Here is a 17,564-nt window from a genome sequence, read left to right on the forward strand (position 1 = left end):
AAATTAAAATAAGTGTTAAATAGCTCTATATTCTGATAGTTCTCATTGTTTATATAGAGTGTTTATTCTGTAACATGAGTCTCTCCAGCTCTTTACTAAAGTGAAAATGCATTTTCAGGTCGGGATACCAATTTTATCCAATCAGGATACAGATTACACCAATCAGGATAGAGAACCAAAACAGGATACAGATGATACTAATCTCAAATTGGAAGTGCTGAAACAAAGAAATGAGCAGATAAAATTAGAACTGGAACATTGTAAAAATGAAGCTGATAAATGGGTTCTCTCTCCTGATTGGCTTAAATGTTGTCACCTACCTGTCTATTAAAGAACTGCAGAGACAGAGAGACTCCTGTTACTGAACACACACTCTATAGCAATGACTACAATCGGAATATAGTGCTTTAACCTTTTAACGTTTTTGTCTCCGCCAGGCCGAAGGCATGGCGAGAGAGTATGTTTTACCCCCTGTCCGTCCGTCCGTCCGTCCGTGTGTGTGTGTGTGTGTCCGTCCGTCCGTCTGTCACCAGCTAATCTCCGGAACCGTTGGCCCGGTCGCTCCGAAACTGTGCACACACACTCCCTGGATGCCAATTCAGAACCTCTGCCCAAAATATTTCACATGGGCATGTTATAGCGCCACCAGGAGGCCGATTTGTGCAAAAAAAAAAAAGTATATTACTCCTACAAATTTTATCCAAACGTCATGCAAATCAGTACACAGTATCACTATAGTCATGTGATCAACACGAATCTGTCCAATTTCCCATATTCCATCCTCATTGCCTAAGGTTGGCTTCCAAAGTTTGCAGGATTGGTCCGTTGTGAACAAAAAGTGAAATTTCACACGCACATTCCCACTAGGCCGAGGAAGAAATGCACCCTTCTCACATTGGCCTGTTATAGCGCCACCAGCAGGTCTAATTTAGCAAAACAAATTTTAGGAACAAAATGCATCAAATCATGAATAAAGTGTCAATGCAAGAACGGTTGGCACCCTTTTCACATTGGCCTATTATAGCGCCACCAGGAGGCCAGAATACCTGACCTGGTGGAGACCTGTGCTCCGAGGAGCACTTTTTCTAGTTTTTGTTTGTTTTAACAAAAAATATAATTTACCCTACCTTAAAGTGGTTATGCATTTTGTATTAATAATACAATCTGTAAAATCTGAAGCTATCAAATGCTGTACTTGCAATAGAGTAAAAGGTACAATATTTGCCTCTGAGATGTAGTGGAGTAGAAGTAAAACAAAAATGGAAATACACAACTAAAGTTGAAGTAAACACAACATTGTGTAAGTACTATACATCATTATGTGTTGAAGAGCAATAGCATTTGAGTGGAATGTTCCTTTAAAGCACTGACCTCCTTCAAGGTATGAAACACCACCAGGTGTACTAATTGCTACAGTGCAGAGGGACATGGATTGATATTAATCGTATTAACTGGATTGATATTAATCGTATTAACTGAAAACATATTCATATCACAGCTTAGACATTCGTTCTAGAGATTGAATCGGAGAACAGACCCATGCAGATGTTGTGATGTAAAACACTATCTGTAGTGTAAAAAGTGCTGTGAAGCACAAAGAAGCATTCCTTCGGTCTACATATGTCTCCCCTCTACAACAGCATTAGTGTGTATATTGGAAAACCTGATAAGTGTGCTTTGAAGTGGGATGAATCCAAAAGTATACAAGTTATCAAAAGTTTGATCACAGCAGTTCAAGCCCTAAGATAGCTCAACATTTGTAAGTTTAAATGGAGTCTGTAAGTTAAAGCATGGTTGGGAAATGTAAACACTGTCATTGTCCATTATTTATATTTAAATGATTTTGACTAGTAAAATGTTTTGGCTAAATGATAATCAAAAGTTTACTATACTAAACTTAGAGACACAATATCAGTCAGATCATTGTATTATACACAATGATCTGACTGCAAGATGTTGTGTTTATATTTAATCACTTCATAAATGTGGTGTGCATGTTTTGTCCATGTGTTAATGTGGTGAAGAGTTTAGCCGTAATGTTACAAATACATAAGATCTAAACAGAACTAAAACAGTTGCATCACAGATCTACTGTAAACAGTAGACACAGTAATGTCACTTGTGTTTACAGAGGATGAGTAAACCTGAATCATATGATTGATTGATTGATTGATTGATTGATTTAAGATATTATATTGTTTGATAATTGACAGGAGATTCATTTTATAATTAGATCATTTCTAATTTGAAATTATTAACTTTGTTTTCCATCTATGCACACCAGTTAACATGATCTAATCTATGATTAGTGGATGTATAATTTAACGTTTCTATATGTAAACCAGGATGAGAGAACATATCACTCCAGTTCTAGCTTCACTACACTGGCTCCCGGTTGTTTTTAGGATTGATTTTAAAATTATTTTATTAGTTTATAAAGCTCTAAATGGTCTGGCACCCTCCTACCTCTCTGACTGCCTAGAGAGATATGTTCCAAACCGGGCCCTCAGGTCTTCAAGTGCTGACCTGCTCGAGGTGCCTACAATGACATATAAAAAATACGGTGAAGCAGCATTCTGCTTTTACGGACCGACAGTGTGGAATAAACTCCCATTACACTTAAGACAGGCAACCTCTGTCGATAGCTTTAAAGCACAGCTCAAGACCTATTACTTCACTCTTGCTTTTAGCTGATTCTTTGGTTGATTTTTAATTCCTCACTGTATTCCCTATTTTAATGTTGTTCTATGCCTTTGCTTTTGCCTTTGCTTTTATTTTATTTTATTTTTGTTAGCTTTATTGTAAATTGGTTCTAACTGTAATTGTATTCTTGCTATGTAAAGCACTTTGAGCTGCATTTCATGTCATGAAAGGTGCTATACAAATAAAGTTTATTATTATTATTATTATTATTATATGCTACTTAAACATTTTGTAAATATCATAATGTAAAGTATTTTTTTAATTAAATGCTCTCTCTCTCTCCCCCTCTCTCGCCCTCTCTCTCAATTATGAACATGAATTGAATTTCAACATTTACTAGGGCGTAAGTATCAGTCCTATTCTACTTCATGTCCTCCCATGTGTTTACATAATAACAGAACACAAACTGAATGGTTCTTACAAGTGAATACTTCTTATTGAATATATATTATGTGTGGAGAGCTTGCTCTCACCAGCAGCTTATGTAAAACATGTTTTTTTAAATCCGTAAATGTTACAGATAAACAGTATCTAAATATAACTGAAACAGTTCTAACGCATATTATAATTAGAACATTTGAAATTGAAATGGTTAACTTTGTTTCCATCTGCGCACATCCGTTAAAAGTGGACGTTTAATTGAATGTTTGCACTGTATATGGCCATTAAAGCATTATGTTAAATATTCTGTCAATATAGTATATAATGTCAAGTTTTCTAATCTCTCTCTCTCTCTCTCTCTCTCTCTCTCTCTCTCTCTCTCTCTCTCTCTCTCTCTCTCTCTCTCTCTCTCTCTCTCTGGATTTGAACGTTAACTAGGGCGTAAGTATCAATCCTATTCCACTTCATGTCCTCCAATGTGTTTTCAGGGTTGTCATTGTAGCATAACAAATTGACACTTAACTTTCAAGTTGGCTGCCTGCAAGTCAGGGACAAATCAGAACTGTTTCATTGAGGAAGTGGGACGTTTGCCTGCTGTGTAAATGTGTTATAACTTTAGATTGGGCAGTCCCCTTCTCTGCCACCAAGTGTTGCACGTTTACAGGTTCACACACACACACACACGCACACACACGCACACACGCGCACACGCACGCACACACACACACACACACACACACACACACACACACACACACACACACACACACACACACACACTTTGTTTTCTATCTATGCACATCAGCTAAATGTATCTAATCTATAATTAGTGGATGTATAATTCAATGTGTCCATATGCTACTAAACCATTTTGTAAGTGTGTTCTAGCGATGACTATGCCTTTTCTCTTTTCATGAATTATGGACATGGATTTGAATGTGAACTAGGAGGTAAGTATCAATCCTATCCTATTCCATTGTGGAAAAACTATTATCTTACCTAGTGCTGACCATGATGTTTCAGTGTGGGTGTCTGGTGTGTTGTGTGATAGGAAAGTCTCAGCAAGAATGAAAGGAAAGGTGAACAAAACGGTGATGAGACCAGCTATGTTATGGTTTAGGAAAGACAGGAAGCAAAGCTGGCGGTAGCAGTAGACTAACATGTTGAGGTTCTCTCTGGGAGTAACACGGATGGATAGGGTCAGGAACAAATACATCAGAGGGACGTTGTGTGTAAGATGTATAGGGATGTTAGATGTGGAAAAGAGGATATCTATGGATGTAGTGAAAGAGGACATGAAGTTAGTTGGTGTGGGAGAAGAGGAGGCAGAGGATAGGGTGAGATGAAGGCAGGCGATTCGCCGTGGCAACCCCTGAAGGGAACAGCCGAAAGGAAAAGAAGAAGAAGATGCTATTCCAGTGTGGAGAGCAAGTTGTGGACACACATGATACGTTAGGATGTGTTAAGTCAGACTATCAAGTCATCCATCCTCACAATACAACCAAACAATTTGTGTTAAATCTTGGCAGTGTTGTAACTATGATTGTGTTTTTGTTTCTCTCTCTCTCTTTTCATGAATTATCTACCTGAATATGAATGTGAACTAGACAGTAAGTATCAATCTTATTCAAATTCTCCAATTTGTCCCAGATTTATGTGTTTTCGATTTACAACAAGTTTTCACAATAGCAGAACACAAACTAAATGGTTCATACATGTCTTCACAGTGACTTCTTATTGCATTGCGTGTGTGTGTGTGTGTGTGTGTGTGTGTGTGTGTGTGTGTGTGTGTGTGTGTGTGTGTGTGTGTGTGTGTGTGTGTGTGTGTGCGTGTGGTCAAATCATGAGCATGTGGTAACATCATGAGCATGATGTTAAGTTGTGGACACATGATGCATTAGGAAGTGTTATGACAGATGATCAAGTTCTCCTCACAGTACAACCAAAGTATTAATGTTAAATCTTGGCAAAGTTCCCTTACATGGTCATGGTCATGAGCATCCTACATAACGATTCACTTAACTGGGTATTTATTTACCAATTAACTGGGTATTTATTTACCAATTTACCAGAGGCAAGGAGATAATCTCTTGCACTGACATCCTAGCAGTTTTAATAAAAAAATAGCCTTTTTCATCATCATTGATGTGTAACAGAAACATCTATTGACCGTACTGTACTTTTTCATTGTTATATTGCACTATAACACTGACTGACTGTCAGTCTCTTATATAAATGACCACCCAACTCAATCCCTGTTGCTGGAGTAACAGTTTGGGAAGTGTAAACATTCTCATCTCCCATTATTTATATTTACCATTATTTTGAATATCAAAATGTTTTCACTTGGACATAATCAAAACTTTAACATGTATTCACATTCATATGATGTTCTATCATAATTGAGGAAGGTTTAACTAATAATCTTACCGATATTGTGTCTCAAGCTGATATTTAATCACTTCACAAAATGATGTGGTGTGCATGTTCTGCCCATGTGTTAAAGTGGTGAAGAGTTTAGCTGTTTTTAAATGTTACAGATAAACAGTATCTAAACAGAACTAAAACAGTTGCATAATGTCACTTATGCTTACAGAAGATGAGTCAAACTTAATCCTATGCTTGAATGAAAGAAGGTACAAACTGTCAGCTTACAGCTAAACTCTTTTTATGTAGGTAAAGAAAAAGCTGCAAAGTACCTAAGGTATGAGACAGAAGAGCAGAAGACTAACAGAAATAAATCAGCTCGTCTGACTGGTAAGTCTGAAAGAGACAAACAGACACATTGAAAACTAGAAACAATGCTCCTCGGAGCACAGGTCTCCACCAGGTCAGGTACGTTATTGTGGCCTCCTGGTGGCGCTATAATAGGCCAATGTGGAAAAGGGTGCCATTTATTTTTAGGTCGTTCACGGCAATCGGACACTGCATTCATGATTTGAGGCATTTTGTTCCAAAAATGTGTTTTGCTGAATTAGACCTGCTGGTGGTGCTATAACAAGCCAATGTGAAAAGGGGTGGCATTTCTTCCTTGGCCTAGTGGTAATGTGTTTGTGAAATTTCACGGAAATTGCAAGCTAAGGGTAAAACATACTCTCTCGCCATGCCTTTCGGCCTGGCGGAGACAACTATGTTGAAATTCACAATAATGTGCATTAATCAAACTGTCATATCAAAGTATTTATTGTATGTAGGTACTATAATCAATAAACACCTGCAATATGATAAACATCATCTAAAAATATAATAATAACTAGAGGTTCGGGCTGCTATGCGGCCCTCACACCTGCATCACACCGCATATTCAACTGATATGCCCATACCGTATATTAACCCCCCCCCCCCCCCTCCCCCTATGGCTCACACAATTTTGAAAACGCTTCTGCCTGAACAAACTTACATTTTGTCTTTGCAGTCGCGCAAATTTCCATTGTGAGTCCTGTGCATTCTTAGAGCATTATAAGGGCCCAGCTTGAAAGTTTTACATTGAGGCTAAAATGGAAGAGACAGTTCATATGAATGGCCTGTACTTTAGCTGTTTTACCCCTGCTGGTGTCAGAAATCCGAACGCAATCGGATGGGTTTTTGACAAACTTTAGACTAGATGTTCTTACCTTAATAAAAATGGTCATAAATACTATTTGCTTCCAGTCACTAGTTTAAAGTCTTTCAAACATCATGATTATGCGTTTTGGTAAACTTTGGTCCCATTTATTTTAAAATTGACGATAAAGTAGGTTATGCTAGGAGGGGCGGGATAATTTGATTGACAAGCTACATAACCAATAGCATTCATTCCCCGCCCCCGCTCTTGATTGACAAGCTACCCAACCAATAATGGTCTGGTGGCATTCTGCAGGATGGCACGATATGACAGGATATTGAAAGATGGCAGATTTGAAATAGCTGAACAATCGGCTTCATTTACGGTCTGTAGAAACCGATGGCGTCACGTTGTCCATTCTTTTTATACAGTCTATGATTATAACCCAGGTCAGCAGTAAACAGCTAAAAGGGATAATTGTTAGGACAAGAAGAATCAAAACTCTGGAGATTTAAAAAGGATTTCTATGTCCCTCTACACACGGATATTACAGTGACAAGTGAAAGATATCGAAGAGGAGATATGATTACTTGAGGATGTTAAAATGTCTGTGGTTCATCTTAACATACAATGTAAATCAAAGAGGAGATACGATTAATTGAGAATCTTAAAATGTCTGTGGTTCATCTAAACATACTACATTTTTTCTATCTGTCGTTGAAAAAAGACCCGAACTACAAAGTAGAGAAGCTCACAGAGAAGCTCACAGTTCAACTGAAGGAGAGAGAAAATCAACTGGAGGAGCTCAACCAGACACTGATAGAGAGAGAGAAGAAACTAGAAGAGAAAGACAAAATGCTGAATGAAACCAACAAACTACTGATAGCAATAAACCAACACGTGAAGCAAAGAGAGAACCAACTGGAGATGAAAGATGAAGAGTTGAGAATGAGGAAGAAGGAGTTGGATGATCTCATCACTGAAAAAACAAATTCTGGTGAGTGATGACTTTTTACATGTTATGCCAGGGATAATGTACGGGTAGGTGGTCATTACTGGAAAAAAAAATCACCCTGAATAAAAAAAATACACTTATCTCATTGTAAATACAAATGAATATCATTGTAAATACAAATGAAATACACATACATTATGTGATGTTACTTATATTAGTCATGTATGTGATATCACGGTAGCATAACCAACACCGAGTCTGTGGTTCGTCTAAACTTATGGACCACAACGGAAACAAGCCCCTGGGGCTTTTTGTGTTATCCTTTTGGCAAAACCTTTGACTGTGCTACCTGTACTGTTAACACTCTTGTTAATTAAGTATTCAATCAACCAATCACATTTGTTCTGTCTGTCGTTGAAATAGACCCGAGCCACCAAGGAGGGAAATTCATCGTTCTGCTGAAGCAAAGAGAGAATCAACTGGAGAAGATCAGCCAGACACTGGCAGAGAGAGACAAGAAACTAGAAGAGAAAGACAAACTGCTGAATGAAACCAGCAAATTGCTGATAGAAACAAGCCAACAGGTGAAGCAAAGAGAGAATCAACTGGAGAAGAAAGATGACGAGCTGAGAATGAGGAAGAAGGAGCTGGATGAGGTCATCACTGAAAAAAGTAATTATGGTGCGAACGTACTGATGCCTTGTTATATTATATTCATTATTTATTTAAGTACACATTGTAGGACAATTATCACATTCTTTGGTGTTTTCCTGGTTTTGGTGTGATGGTAATGATCTCTGGTACGAATTAGTGTTAAACTAGCAGTTGCCTCTTGTTGGGACGTAACCCTAACCCTGATCTGACATCTAGTCTGACTTTGTGATATCATTGGTTATTTTAAGGTCACAGGGTCATAATGTATACAGTAGCGTTCAGATTCAGGACTACTAATCTCACAGCTGCTAGTGAGAGGGAACACTTCCGTGAGACGTAGATGAACACAATCATTAAATGGACAAATATCACATGTGTTTTTTCCCCAAAAAAACTCAGGTGTGGAAGAACCTCCAATTACCCTGACAACAGGTAAGACCTTCACTTGTCTGTGTCCTTTATATTTTAATGCATAGGACCACAATGGAAACAAGTCCCCAGGACGTTTTATTTTCTTATCCTGGACGTTTTATTTTCTTATCCTTTTAGCCCAAGTATGTTCCTGTGCTTCCATGCTGTTTACATTTACGTCTAATAAAGTATTCAATAAATCAAAAGACCCTGAAAACAAACAAAGGACAACAAAATAATTTAATGGACAACGTTGATGTCCTGTTTGTTCTCAATCATCGAGGTTATTAAACTTTAAGTGCAGTACACCTCTACTTGTGTGAGGGCAGAAAGCTGGATTCAAATAACATAATAGTCTGACTTTCTATTTTAACAGAAATTAAAGCTAGCTTCGTGGAGAAGAACAGGACTGACCTCATTAAACGCATCACAGAGGTTCTGGGTGTAATCGACGATCTTCTTGGCAAAGGCATTCTGAGAAAGGAGACGTACAACGAAATCAGGGGGGAAAAGACCAGGGAAGACAAAGTGAGAATGCTGCATGACATTATATCTCTGAAAGGAAGAAAAGCCATGTCAGCATTCTACGATGCTCTGCAAAAGTGCGACCCGTTTCTTGTTGAAGACCTGGGTACGAAAATAACAATACATTCCAGATCTCTTTTTTTTCCTCTATGTTGGAGTTCTGTGTAACATGTTTATCTTTTTCTGTTTCTAGATGAAGGTCAAAATTGAGTGTGGCATGTTTTTTTCTTTTTGTTTCTAGATGGAGGTCATCGTTGATTTCAGAGGAAACGGAGGTGAAGATGCTCCTGTGCATCGATGGAGACACGGTGGAGAGAGTGGCCCGTCTTAAACTGTCGGAGTTCATCTATCAACTCTCTCATGGATCAACTAAACCTTCTCACCCCTTACTTAAACGATTCACACCCACACATCCTTAATAGAAATAACTTAGTTTAAACATTAAATAAATAATAATCTGATCAAATCTAGGAATATGGTATACATTCGGAGAATACATTCAGACTAAAAGCGATATCCATTTTTCTCATCTACTAGAATGTATTATTGTGTTACGATGGTTCAATTTCCATTATTAGTAACACCTATTACCATCATTACTTAATGTTACTTTGCAGCCACAGTATTCCTTTTCCAAACCAAAATACAATTGTAGATTTAACTCCCTTCTGTCAACATCATTAGGTGTCTGGGAGCAAATGAGCGAAAATCTCAGACACTTTTTAGAGATGAATCAAAATGCTCTCTTTATTATATTAAGATAATCACACTGCTAACACTCTCAAATCTATCGGTATAGAGCTGGTTAAAATAATATCCTAATAGAGGAGGTGACATTTACAACCATTAGGACATAACTGTTTTGGATACTTTGGATCCTCTGATCTCCTTCTGTATAGTCATGTTTAGACTCCTATTCCATTATAACGAGGATATTATTGCATTATTCTGTTTTTTTTAAATCTAGCTCAGGATCACCTCTACAGCTAAACTGAAGTTATGCAGACAATTTTTTTGTGTTATTTCATGTATAATTGAAGGTGCACATTAATCTTTGTATTGTTCGTTGATTGTACCTGATTTCACTAATGTGCTGAGGTTTAGGACCAACATGACCTGCATTGATGTGTTTAACCACCACCCCGCATCCACATTCTGGGGGAACATTAGCCAAATATTGTTTTTATTTAATGCTTTAGAAGACATTTGGCGTAGATGCTAAAAGCGGTCTCAGTTCCAGCATACGTAGTGTAGGAGCTAATATATATTATACTCATGTATATGGTGTGTGTATGTATGTGTGCACTGGGTTAGATAATCAAATGCTGGATAGTTGTAGACACCGAAATGGTACTTGGGTGGTGGGAGTGTCACTGTGGGTGTTCTCTAGTGGTCATTAGTAATGGTCCTCATTCTGCTCACGGTAGGGTGAGCCGTTCCTCAAATTACAATTTGGACTTGGATAATTCTATCCCCTACTAGCTTAACAATTCACTTTTTTATTTTTATTTTTTTATACTGAATAAAGTCGATCAATCAATCAATCACTCTAAAAGCTGGGAGGATAACTTCTGTTGACCACATTTAGGAGAATTGCTCATTGTTTTCTGTAATTATTTTTGCCCAGATGTATGCACATTATTGGAAACATTTGTATTATTTCATGTGATATAGAAATTAAAATATTTTGAACATGAGCTTTTCATAGTGGACGTGAATCCTTTTAGTGTGCGACACGGGTATCTATCACCCACACTTAGCCTGCCTGCTGATTGATTCATTGGGGATCACGCAGGGGTACATCCTGTGGTTTCCTGCACTAGACCACAGGATACAAACATTCAATGGGAAAACTTTTTTTTTGTATAGAGTTCATACTGTATACTAATATTGTCTTGATTGAACTGTTTTGTCAAGGTCAGTAACCTCCATGTTTAGTACTTCTCATAACAGGACCGTACCTATGTTCCCTGCCCATAGCAAGCGAATATCCTAAATGAGACCTCCATTATGTATCATTTGTGTCTCTAGATAAAGATGAGCACCAGCCGAGACCAAAGTGCATTTTCTCATTCTTCTCAATTTGAACTCCTGAGATATGACACTGTTCAGTCTCACAGTGATCACTGTTTGAGTTCTCAAAATGATCTTAATGGCGTCGCTATTATGGAGTCTCATCTCTGTCTTTCAGTGATCACTGTTTGAGTTCTTGGGATAATCTCACTAACATCTCTTTTAAAGAGTCTCATCTCTGTCTTTCAGTGATCACTGTTTGAGTTATTGGGATAATCTCACTAATATATATTGTAAAGAGTCTCATCTCTGTCTTTCAGTGATCACTGTTTGAGTTCTTGGGATAATCTCACTAACATCTCTTTCAAAGAGTCTCAGCATGTCTATCTGATCACTAGTAGAAATATAATTATATACTTCATTAAGATAAAGCATATTAAACTTATGAACTCAAAATGTTTTCACTTGTGGGTCAGCAGTGAATTCTAATTTGTAGGTGATTATCAGTTATTCATTTTTTATTATTACAACTGCAGGTCACAGTTTATGAAAACCTGCAGATCCTGTCAGTCAGTTGGGTCCATTCCGTAACAAATCTAACATTACATTGCGGACCGTACTCTATATCTGACCAAGAAAGCATATTCTGACTATATCTATGATGTCATCAATATTAAGCCGATATTTGGCAATGTCCATATATGGCCAAGATAGAATTAATGTACAAATCAAGACTATCATCACCTGGAAATCCATTCATGAATATAACAACACTGTCCTCATCAAACCCTGCATATCCACACGTGGAGGCCACTGAATCATCACCTAGATCTCCATATATAGAGCTGACCTCTACATTTGATTTCCAGAATGCCAAGGTGTACAACATGAGATAAAAATAAATTAAGTGACATTTAGAATTATGTACTGTATGTTTCATTTATTTATTTTTATTTTGAACAGTTTGTTCATTAACTGACACTCAGAAGCATATCTAAAACGTCTCAATTGTGTTTGGAAAATGAGCTGCAAAGACAATGCCAGGCATAGAGGTCAAGTCAATGAAAATAACTTTTCCCAATAAATGCTCAAGGGAAACTGCTACTGCATTAACAGAGGTTTCAAACAGAGGCACAACATGAAAGCAGGTACCATTTGTGACACTATCTTTAAGCAAAGTAAAATCCGCACATTCCAATTCATTAATAAGAGCCCATTTGGCAACAGACTGTACAGACGTAAGGAAGAACTCAACCTGTCCATATTTTATCTCTGCTCCACTAGAAAAAATGACTGTACAATTATTTCTTATATTGCCTTTCCCATAATGTCTTGACGTGAGATAATGTCTCTTAACTTGTGCCTTTCAAATCTTCTCACTGTTTTAGGATCAATGCTGTGACCAGCATGTCTTTCCAAGGTAGTCATGTGAATTTCCTGTAGCTGAACTTCACTTGATGCGCCAATAAGTTTTATTCTTTTATCCTTGTTTTCCTGACCAAAACTATGGTCCTTTGTCATCATAGTGTAGAATGTAGCTATGTCATCAGCTGGCTTTATGGTTTGCGAAATACCAGGTATAGCCTGAAATAGTTTCACTGCAGAGACCATCTGAATTGGTATATTCTGAGTACCATGTATGAGCCTCAACAAATAGCCATTTTTGTCTTCAAAATGGAAACATGAGTGAGTCCATAATGCACAAGGGCCCTGACACTGTCTGCTAAGTGAACTAGGAGGTGCACATTTGCAGTTTGGTACCGCTCACCATAAAGATTACACATTTGAGAACAGAAGTTCCACAGCAGTTTCTCAGCATGATCAACCTGTTCTACAGATATGGATTCCATCAACAGAATGAAAATGGCTTCACTTAGGAGGAGGAAGTGATTGTAGTACGATGTTGCAAGGATTCCTCGGAAAACAACAGGTCCATAGAAGAGCAAAATATCACGATATTCTGATGCCTTAAAAAACATTCTGTGTGATAACACTGATCGCGGATATCGTGTTAAAGATGGAGGGGAGATATCTTTAAATCTCTGGTCAATAAAATACTGTCCCAGCCTCAATGGGATTTATCAGAATGGTATTATCAAACAGTCCAGGACAGGGGGATCTTCAACAGGGTACCTCAGTACTACCGGGCCCCTGATGGGCTGCATTTTATATGAACTAATTGACCTCTATCAGCTTAATATTTCTTATTTGTATTATGATGGTGAGTTATCAACTTGCTTAAGGTGAAAGTTGTATTTAAAAGTGTCTGCTAAATGCTTAAATTGTAAAGTGTTCATTGTTCATTTCTCTCTGCTAATGGGTCCTTGGCCTGGAAAACAGACCCCTGGTCTAGGCCAGTGTGTGTGTTTTTTTTTTTTTTTGTAATCATATAAAAAAAAAAAAACCCTAGAAAAACAAATACGTCAGTCATTTCTTTGTATATTTAGGCTATGTGTACGGAGGCGGACCCAACCCGCAGGGCGCTGGAGGTGGACCAATAACCCCACACAGGGACCTGCAAGGGGCCGGAGGCGGACCAACCCCACACAGCGACCTGCTAGGGGCCGGAGGCGGACCAACCCCACACAGGGACCTGCAAGGGGCCGGAGGCGGACCAACCCCACACAGGGACCTGCTAGGGGCCGGAGGCGGACCAACCCCACACAGGGATCTGCAAGGGGCCGGAGGCGGACCAACCCCACACAGGGACCTGCAAGGGGCCGGAGGCGGACCAACCCCACACAGGGACCTGCAAGGGGCCGGAGGCGGACCAACCCCACACAGGGACCTGCTAGGGGCCGGAGGTGGACCAACCCCACACAGGGACCTGCAAGGGGCCGGAGGAGGACCAACCCCACACAGGGACCTGCTAGGGGCCGGAAGGCGGACCAACCCCACACAGGGACCTGCTAGGGGCCGGAGGCGGACCAACCCCACACAGGGACTTGCAGGGCGCTGGAAGCGGACCAACCCCACACAGGGACCTGCTAGGGGCCGGAGGCGGACCAACCCCACACAGGGACCTGCAGGGCGCTGGAAGCGGACCAACCCCACACAGGGACCTGCTAGGGGCCGGAGGCGGACCAACCCCACACAGGGACCTGCAGGGCGCTGGAAGCGGACCAACCCCACAGGGGGCCGGAGGTAGGGCTATGACAATTATTAGATAATCGTCTAATCGTCAATTATTTGACATAATCGCAATTAGTTTGTCATAATCGTGAATAGTGGAAATAGAAAATCTACAAGCTCACAACGCTTGTAGATCGGCTATTTCCACTATTAGTGTTATTTTTGTTTAAGTATAACGTTTTAAGTATAAAGTTATCAAATACGTCAGTCATTTCTTTGTATATTTAGGCTATGTGTACGGAGGCGGACCCACCCCGCAGGGCGCTGGAGGTTGGCAAACATCGCAGGGTGCTGGAGGCGGACCCACCCTGCAGGGCGCTGGAGGTGGACCATCGCTTCAAGGGGCCAGTGGTAGGTCTGCACCTTAGATCGTTATCCTATCATTGTCACAGCGCAATATCAGTATCGATTAAGCCAAAGACATTACCTATACTGTTGCTCATATCATTGCCCTATGCAACTCAATATCTAATAAGTGTGGGAACCCAATAGCATTTCAAATCAAGAATGATATTGTCTTATGCTGTATTTTTAAATGAATGCTGCTTAGTTTTCACTGTAACTCAATATGTTATTTTCTTTTACAGAAATATTGTGCCGTATCGTTATAGAAATATTTGGCATAAGTACTGAAACCCCCTCCCCCTTTGTGCACCCCTAGCCAGTGGACTGGGACCTGACTGGAGCAGTTGCGATCCATCGAATCACTGGGGCTGCAGACCAGGACCATCGCACGACTGGGGCAGCAGACCGGGACCATCGCAGGACTGGAGAAACACGCCTGTATACTATGGGTAAGCTATTCACCTGTTCTCAGCTTGCTGGTTGATCCCTGACTGACCAACCAGCAGGTACCTTCTGTCTTCTCCTGCCCTGGTTCTGCCTTATGGATGAGGATTTTCTTTTTTAAACAATATTTTTGGAGAAAAAAGAAAAACATTATATGCCCAGTCACTATGCTGTACCTGAGATGTTCCTTTTTACTGGCACCAAGTTAAAAGGGAAAAACCTAATTTTCAATATTGAACCATATCATTAATATACCTTTGAGTTATGTGGAAATGAAAATGTTAGGATTGATTGTGGGGTTTACATCGCAAATTACACTGTGATGTCATCACGGTGTAATTTGCTATGTAAACCATGTTATATTACTGCTATTTGTGCTGTTTATATCATTTCTAACAAAGTTCCACACAACTCCACTAAGGTGTATTAATGACCGTTCAATATTGATGGGTGGTTTCCCCCGTTGAGCAAGAATTAAATACATAGAATATCAATATGAAGCAACTAAGAAACAGGTTATTTCAATGGTAGTGGAGGGAGAGAGAAATCTTTTGTCCAACCAAGAAACTGCGACCAATGGGTGTGAAGAGGGGCACAACCACAGGCGGGACAAAGGGTGAATTAGTACTTATTCACAACTAATGAAAATAGACAATCTAAAAGCTTACAACTCAATGCGTTAAACATTATCTGTTTTAGCTATAGTGCAGTCATTGTCCACGTCATTTCTTTGTATATTTAAGTTATGTTTTATCTACCCTACAGAGTCCAGACAGCTCTAGAAACGGCCTATGGTGGGAATAGCGCCGGTCCAGACCCTGCCAGAGGTGGTGGGAGAGAAGCCGACAGCCCTCCCCATTACTGGAGAGAACCAGGCAGGTTTTTAATGTTTAATGTACTGGTGGCTATATGCTGCAAACCAATTTGTCCTTTGGGGACATTAATAAACTTGAACCTTGCTCATCAGATGAGGGCAACGTCCCGGCACCTACGTGGACACCCTGCGCTGCATGCAAGACGGAGTTTGAGAGGCTGCTCCGTCAGAAGAAGGCGGTCGACGAGGTCGCCTCGAAAATAGGCAAGTCATCTATGTTCATTTTAGTTGCTTGTTTTCTGTTGCTTTGTTAACCTAATGAAGAAAACACCTAATAATTAATCTATTTGTGCCATTTCTATTTTTCAGACCCAGGCCAGCTGCAAGAGATGCAGCATCTCTTAAGTTTGATTGGTCAGAGCCCAGAACCACCAGCCCTACAGCAGCAGCCGGTCGACAGGAGCTTTTTCCAGAAAGCGGCTTGTGGATCTCCTCCTTCAAACTTGCTGCCATCCACCAGTTAGCAAGACAGGACTCCATACGCCTGTTCCACTCTCTCTTCGACCACTTCTTTACAGCAGAGGAGTGTGAAAACTCTGTTGCCTTTGGGCGGCATGGCAAGCCCCCAGAGGGAAAGAGGCTGCTGGACAGGAAGAAGGTCGAGGGAATTCAAAGTAAGATTTTCCCCCTTTACTCTATTACTGCTTTTGACGTACCGCGAGTATGTGACGCATCCAGCGTGCCAAAGTCTGTCATTTCAAACTCTTCATTTTGGCCGTTTCCAGTCATTGATCCGTGCGTGCGTGTGCAGCGCTGTTTGTTCGTTTCCCTGGCCTATGTCAGCCTGAGTGTTGCATTCACACAGAAATACTTTCTGTATACGGGGAGATGGGACTTTTTTTCCCCTGCCTGCCTGCACAGTCTCTAAGCAGGCACCATGCTTAAATAAATAAGAGTCAAATAAGAGTTTTTGCAGAATATTTAATCAGGACAGAACGCCAGCCAAATGACGTCATAATGACGTTATGAGGACGTCCTCCGGTGACTCCGATGACGTTCAGGACAAGGACAGCCCATATAGGGATGATCATGACGTCATTTCCAGGACGTCTTCAAGACGACGTCGCTAGGACGTCACCAGGACGTCTGTTTTCGACGTCCTGGTTCAAATCAGGTGATGTTTTGGGCCAGATCAAAACTAGTCTTGGTTTGACTTGATCTGGCCCCAATCAAGACGTCACCGGTCCTGACCGTGCTTGCTGGGTAGCTACATGATTAGTTAGAAGAACATTTTAATATGCTTTATAAAGATAAGGTTGGTCTGTGGAGTTATTTGTCAAAATTTCTCATTGCAGCTTTACATGTTTTTGTCTTGCAGCCTATGTCCTGAGATGTGCAACATTGCCCGGGTGGACCAACATCACCGACTGCGAAATCAAGAAAGCCTTCATAAATAAGTGTAGGGCCAGAGGAGGGACAGTAGTATGTATACTTTCTCCATGTACACTTTTTATTTATTTTTTTGTTTTGTTTTTCATGCTGCTATGGCTCAGTTGTAACTGAAATAAAAAAGAAATCTGTTTTTCTTTTCTTTTTTTCTTTCTTTCTTTTTTTTTTCGTGACACTTTATCTCTTTTCCCGAT

The 17,564-nt window shown here is 39.9% G+C and overlaps 1 protein-coding gene across 2 annotated transcripts; it reads left to right on the plus strand.

Annotated features, from left to right (window-relative positions):
* The first annotated feature begins 4,361 nt into the window (after positions 1–4,361).
* LOC308086543 (uncharacterized protein) lies at positions 4,362–10,810 on the plus strand. Of its 2 annotated transcripts, none has more exons than XM_080430124.1 (8): positions 4,362–4,388; positions 4,614–4,694; positions 5,761–5,841; positions 7,356–7,625; positions 8,007–8,264; positions 8,637–8,669; positions 9,025–9,279; positions 9,415–10,810. In XM_080430124.1, exons 2-8 carry the CDS (start codon positions 4,658–4,660, stop codon positions 9,429–9,431), a joined length of 951 nt encoding a protein of 316 aa, XP_080286250.1. In that variant the 5' UTR covers positions 4,362–4,388; positions 4,614–4,657; the 3' UTR covers positions 9,432–10,810. The 2 variants fall into 2 exon arrangements, with proteins under 2 accessions (XP_080286250.1, XP_080286251.1); XM_080430125.1 differs by having other exon boundaries at positions 8,007–8,255.
* The last annotated feature ends 6,754 nt before the right edge of the window (positions 10,811–17,564 follow it).

This window comes from Gymnoscopelus braueri (assembly GCF_963280865.1).
Source record: "Gymnoscopelus braueri genome assembly, chromosome: 6".
In the NCBI taxonomy this organism is placed as follows: Eukaryota; Metazoa; Chordata; class Actinopteri; order Myctophiformes; family Myctophidae; genus Gymnoscopelus; species Gymnoscopelus braueri.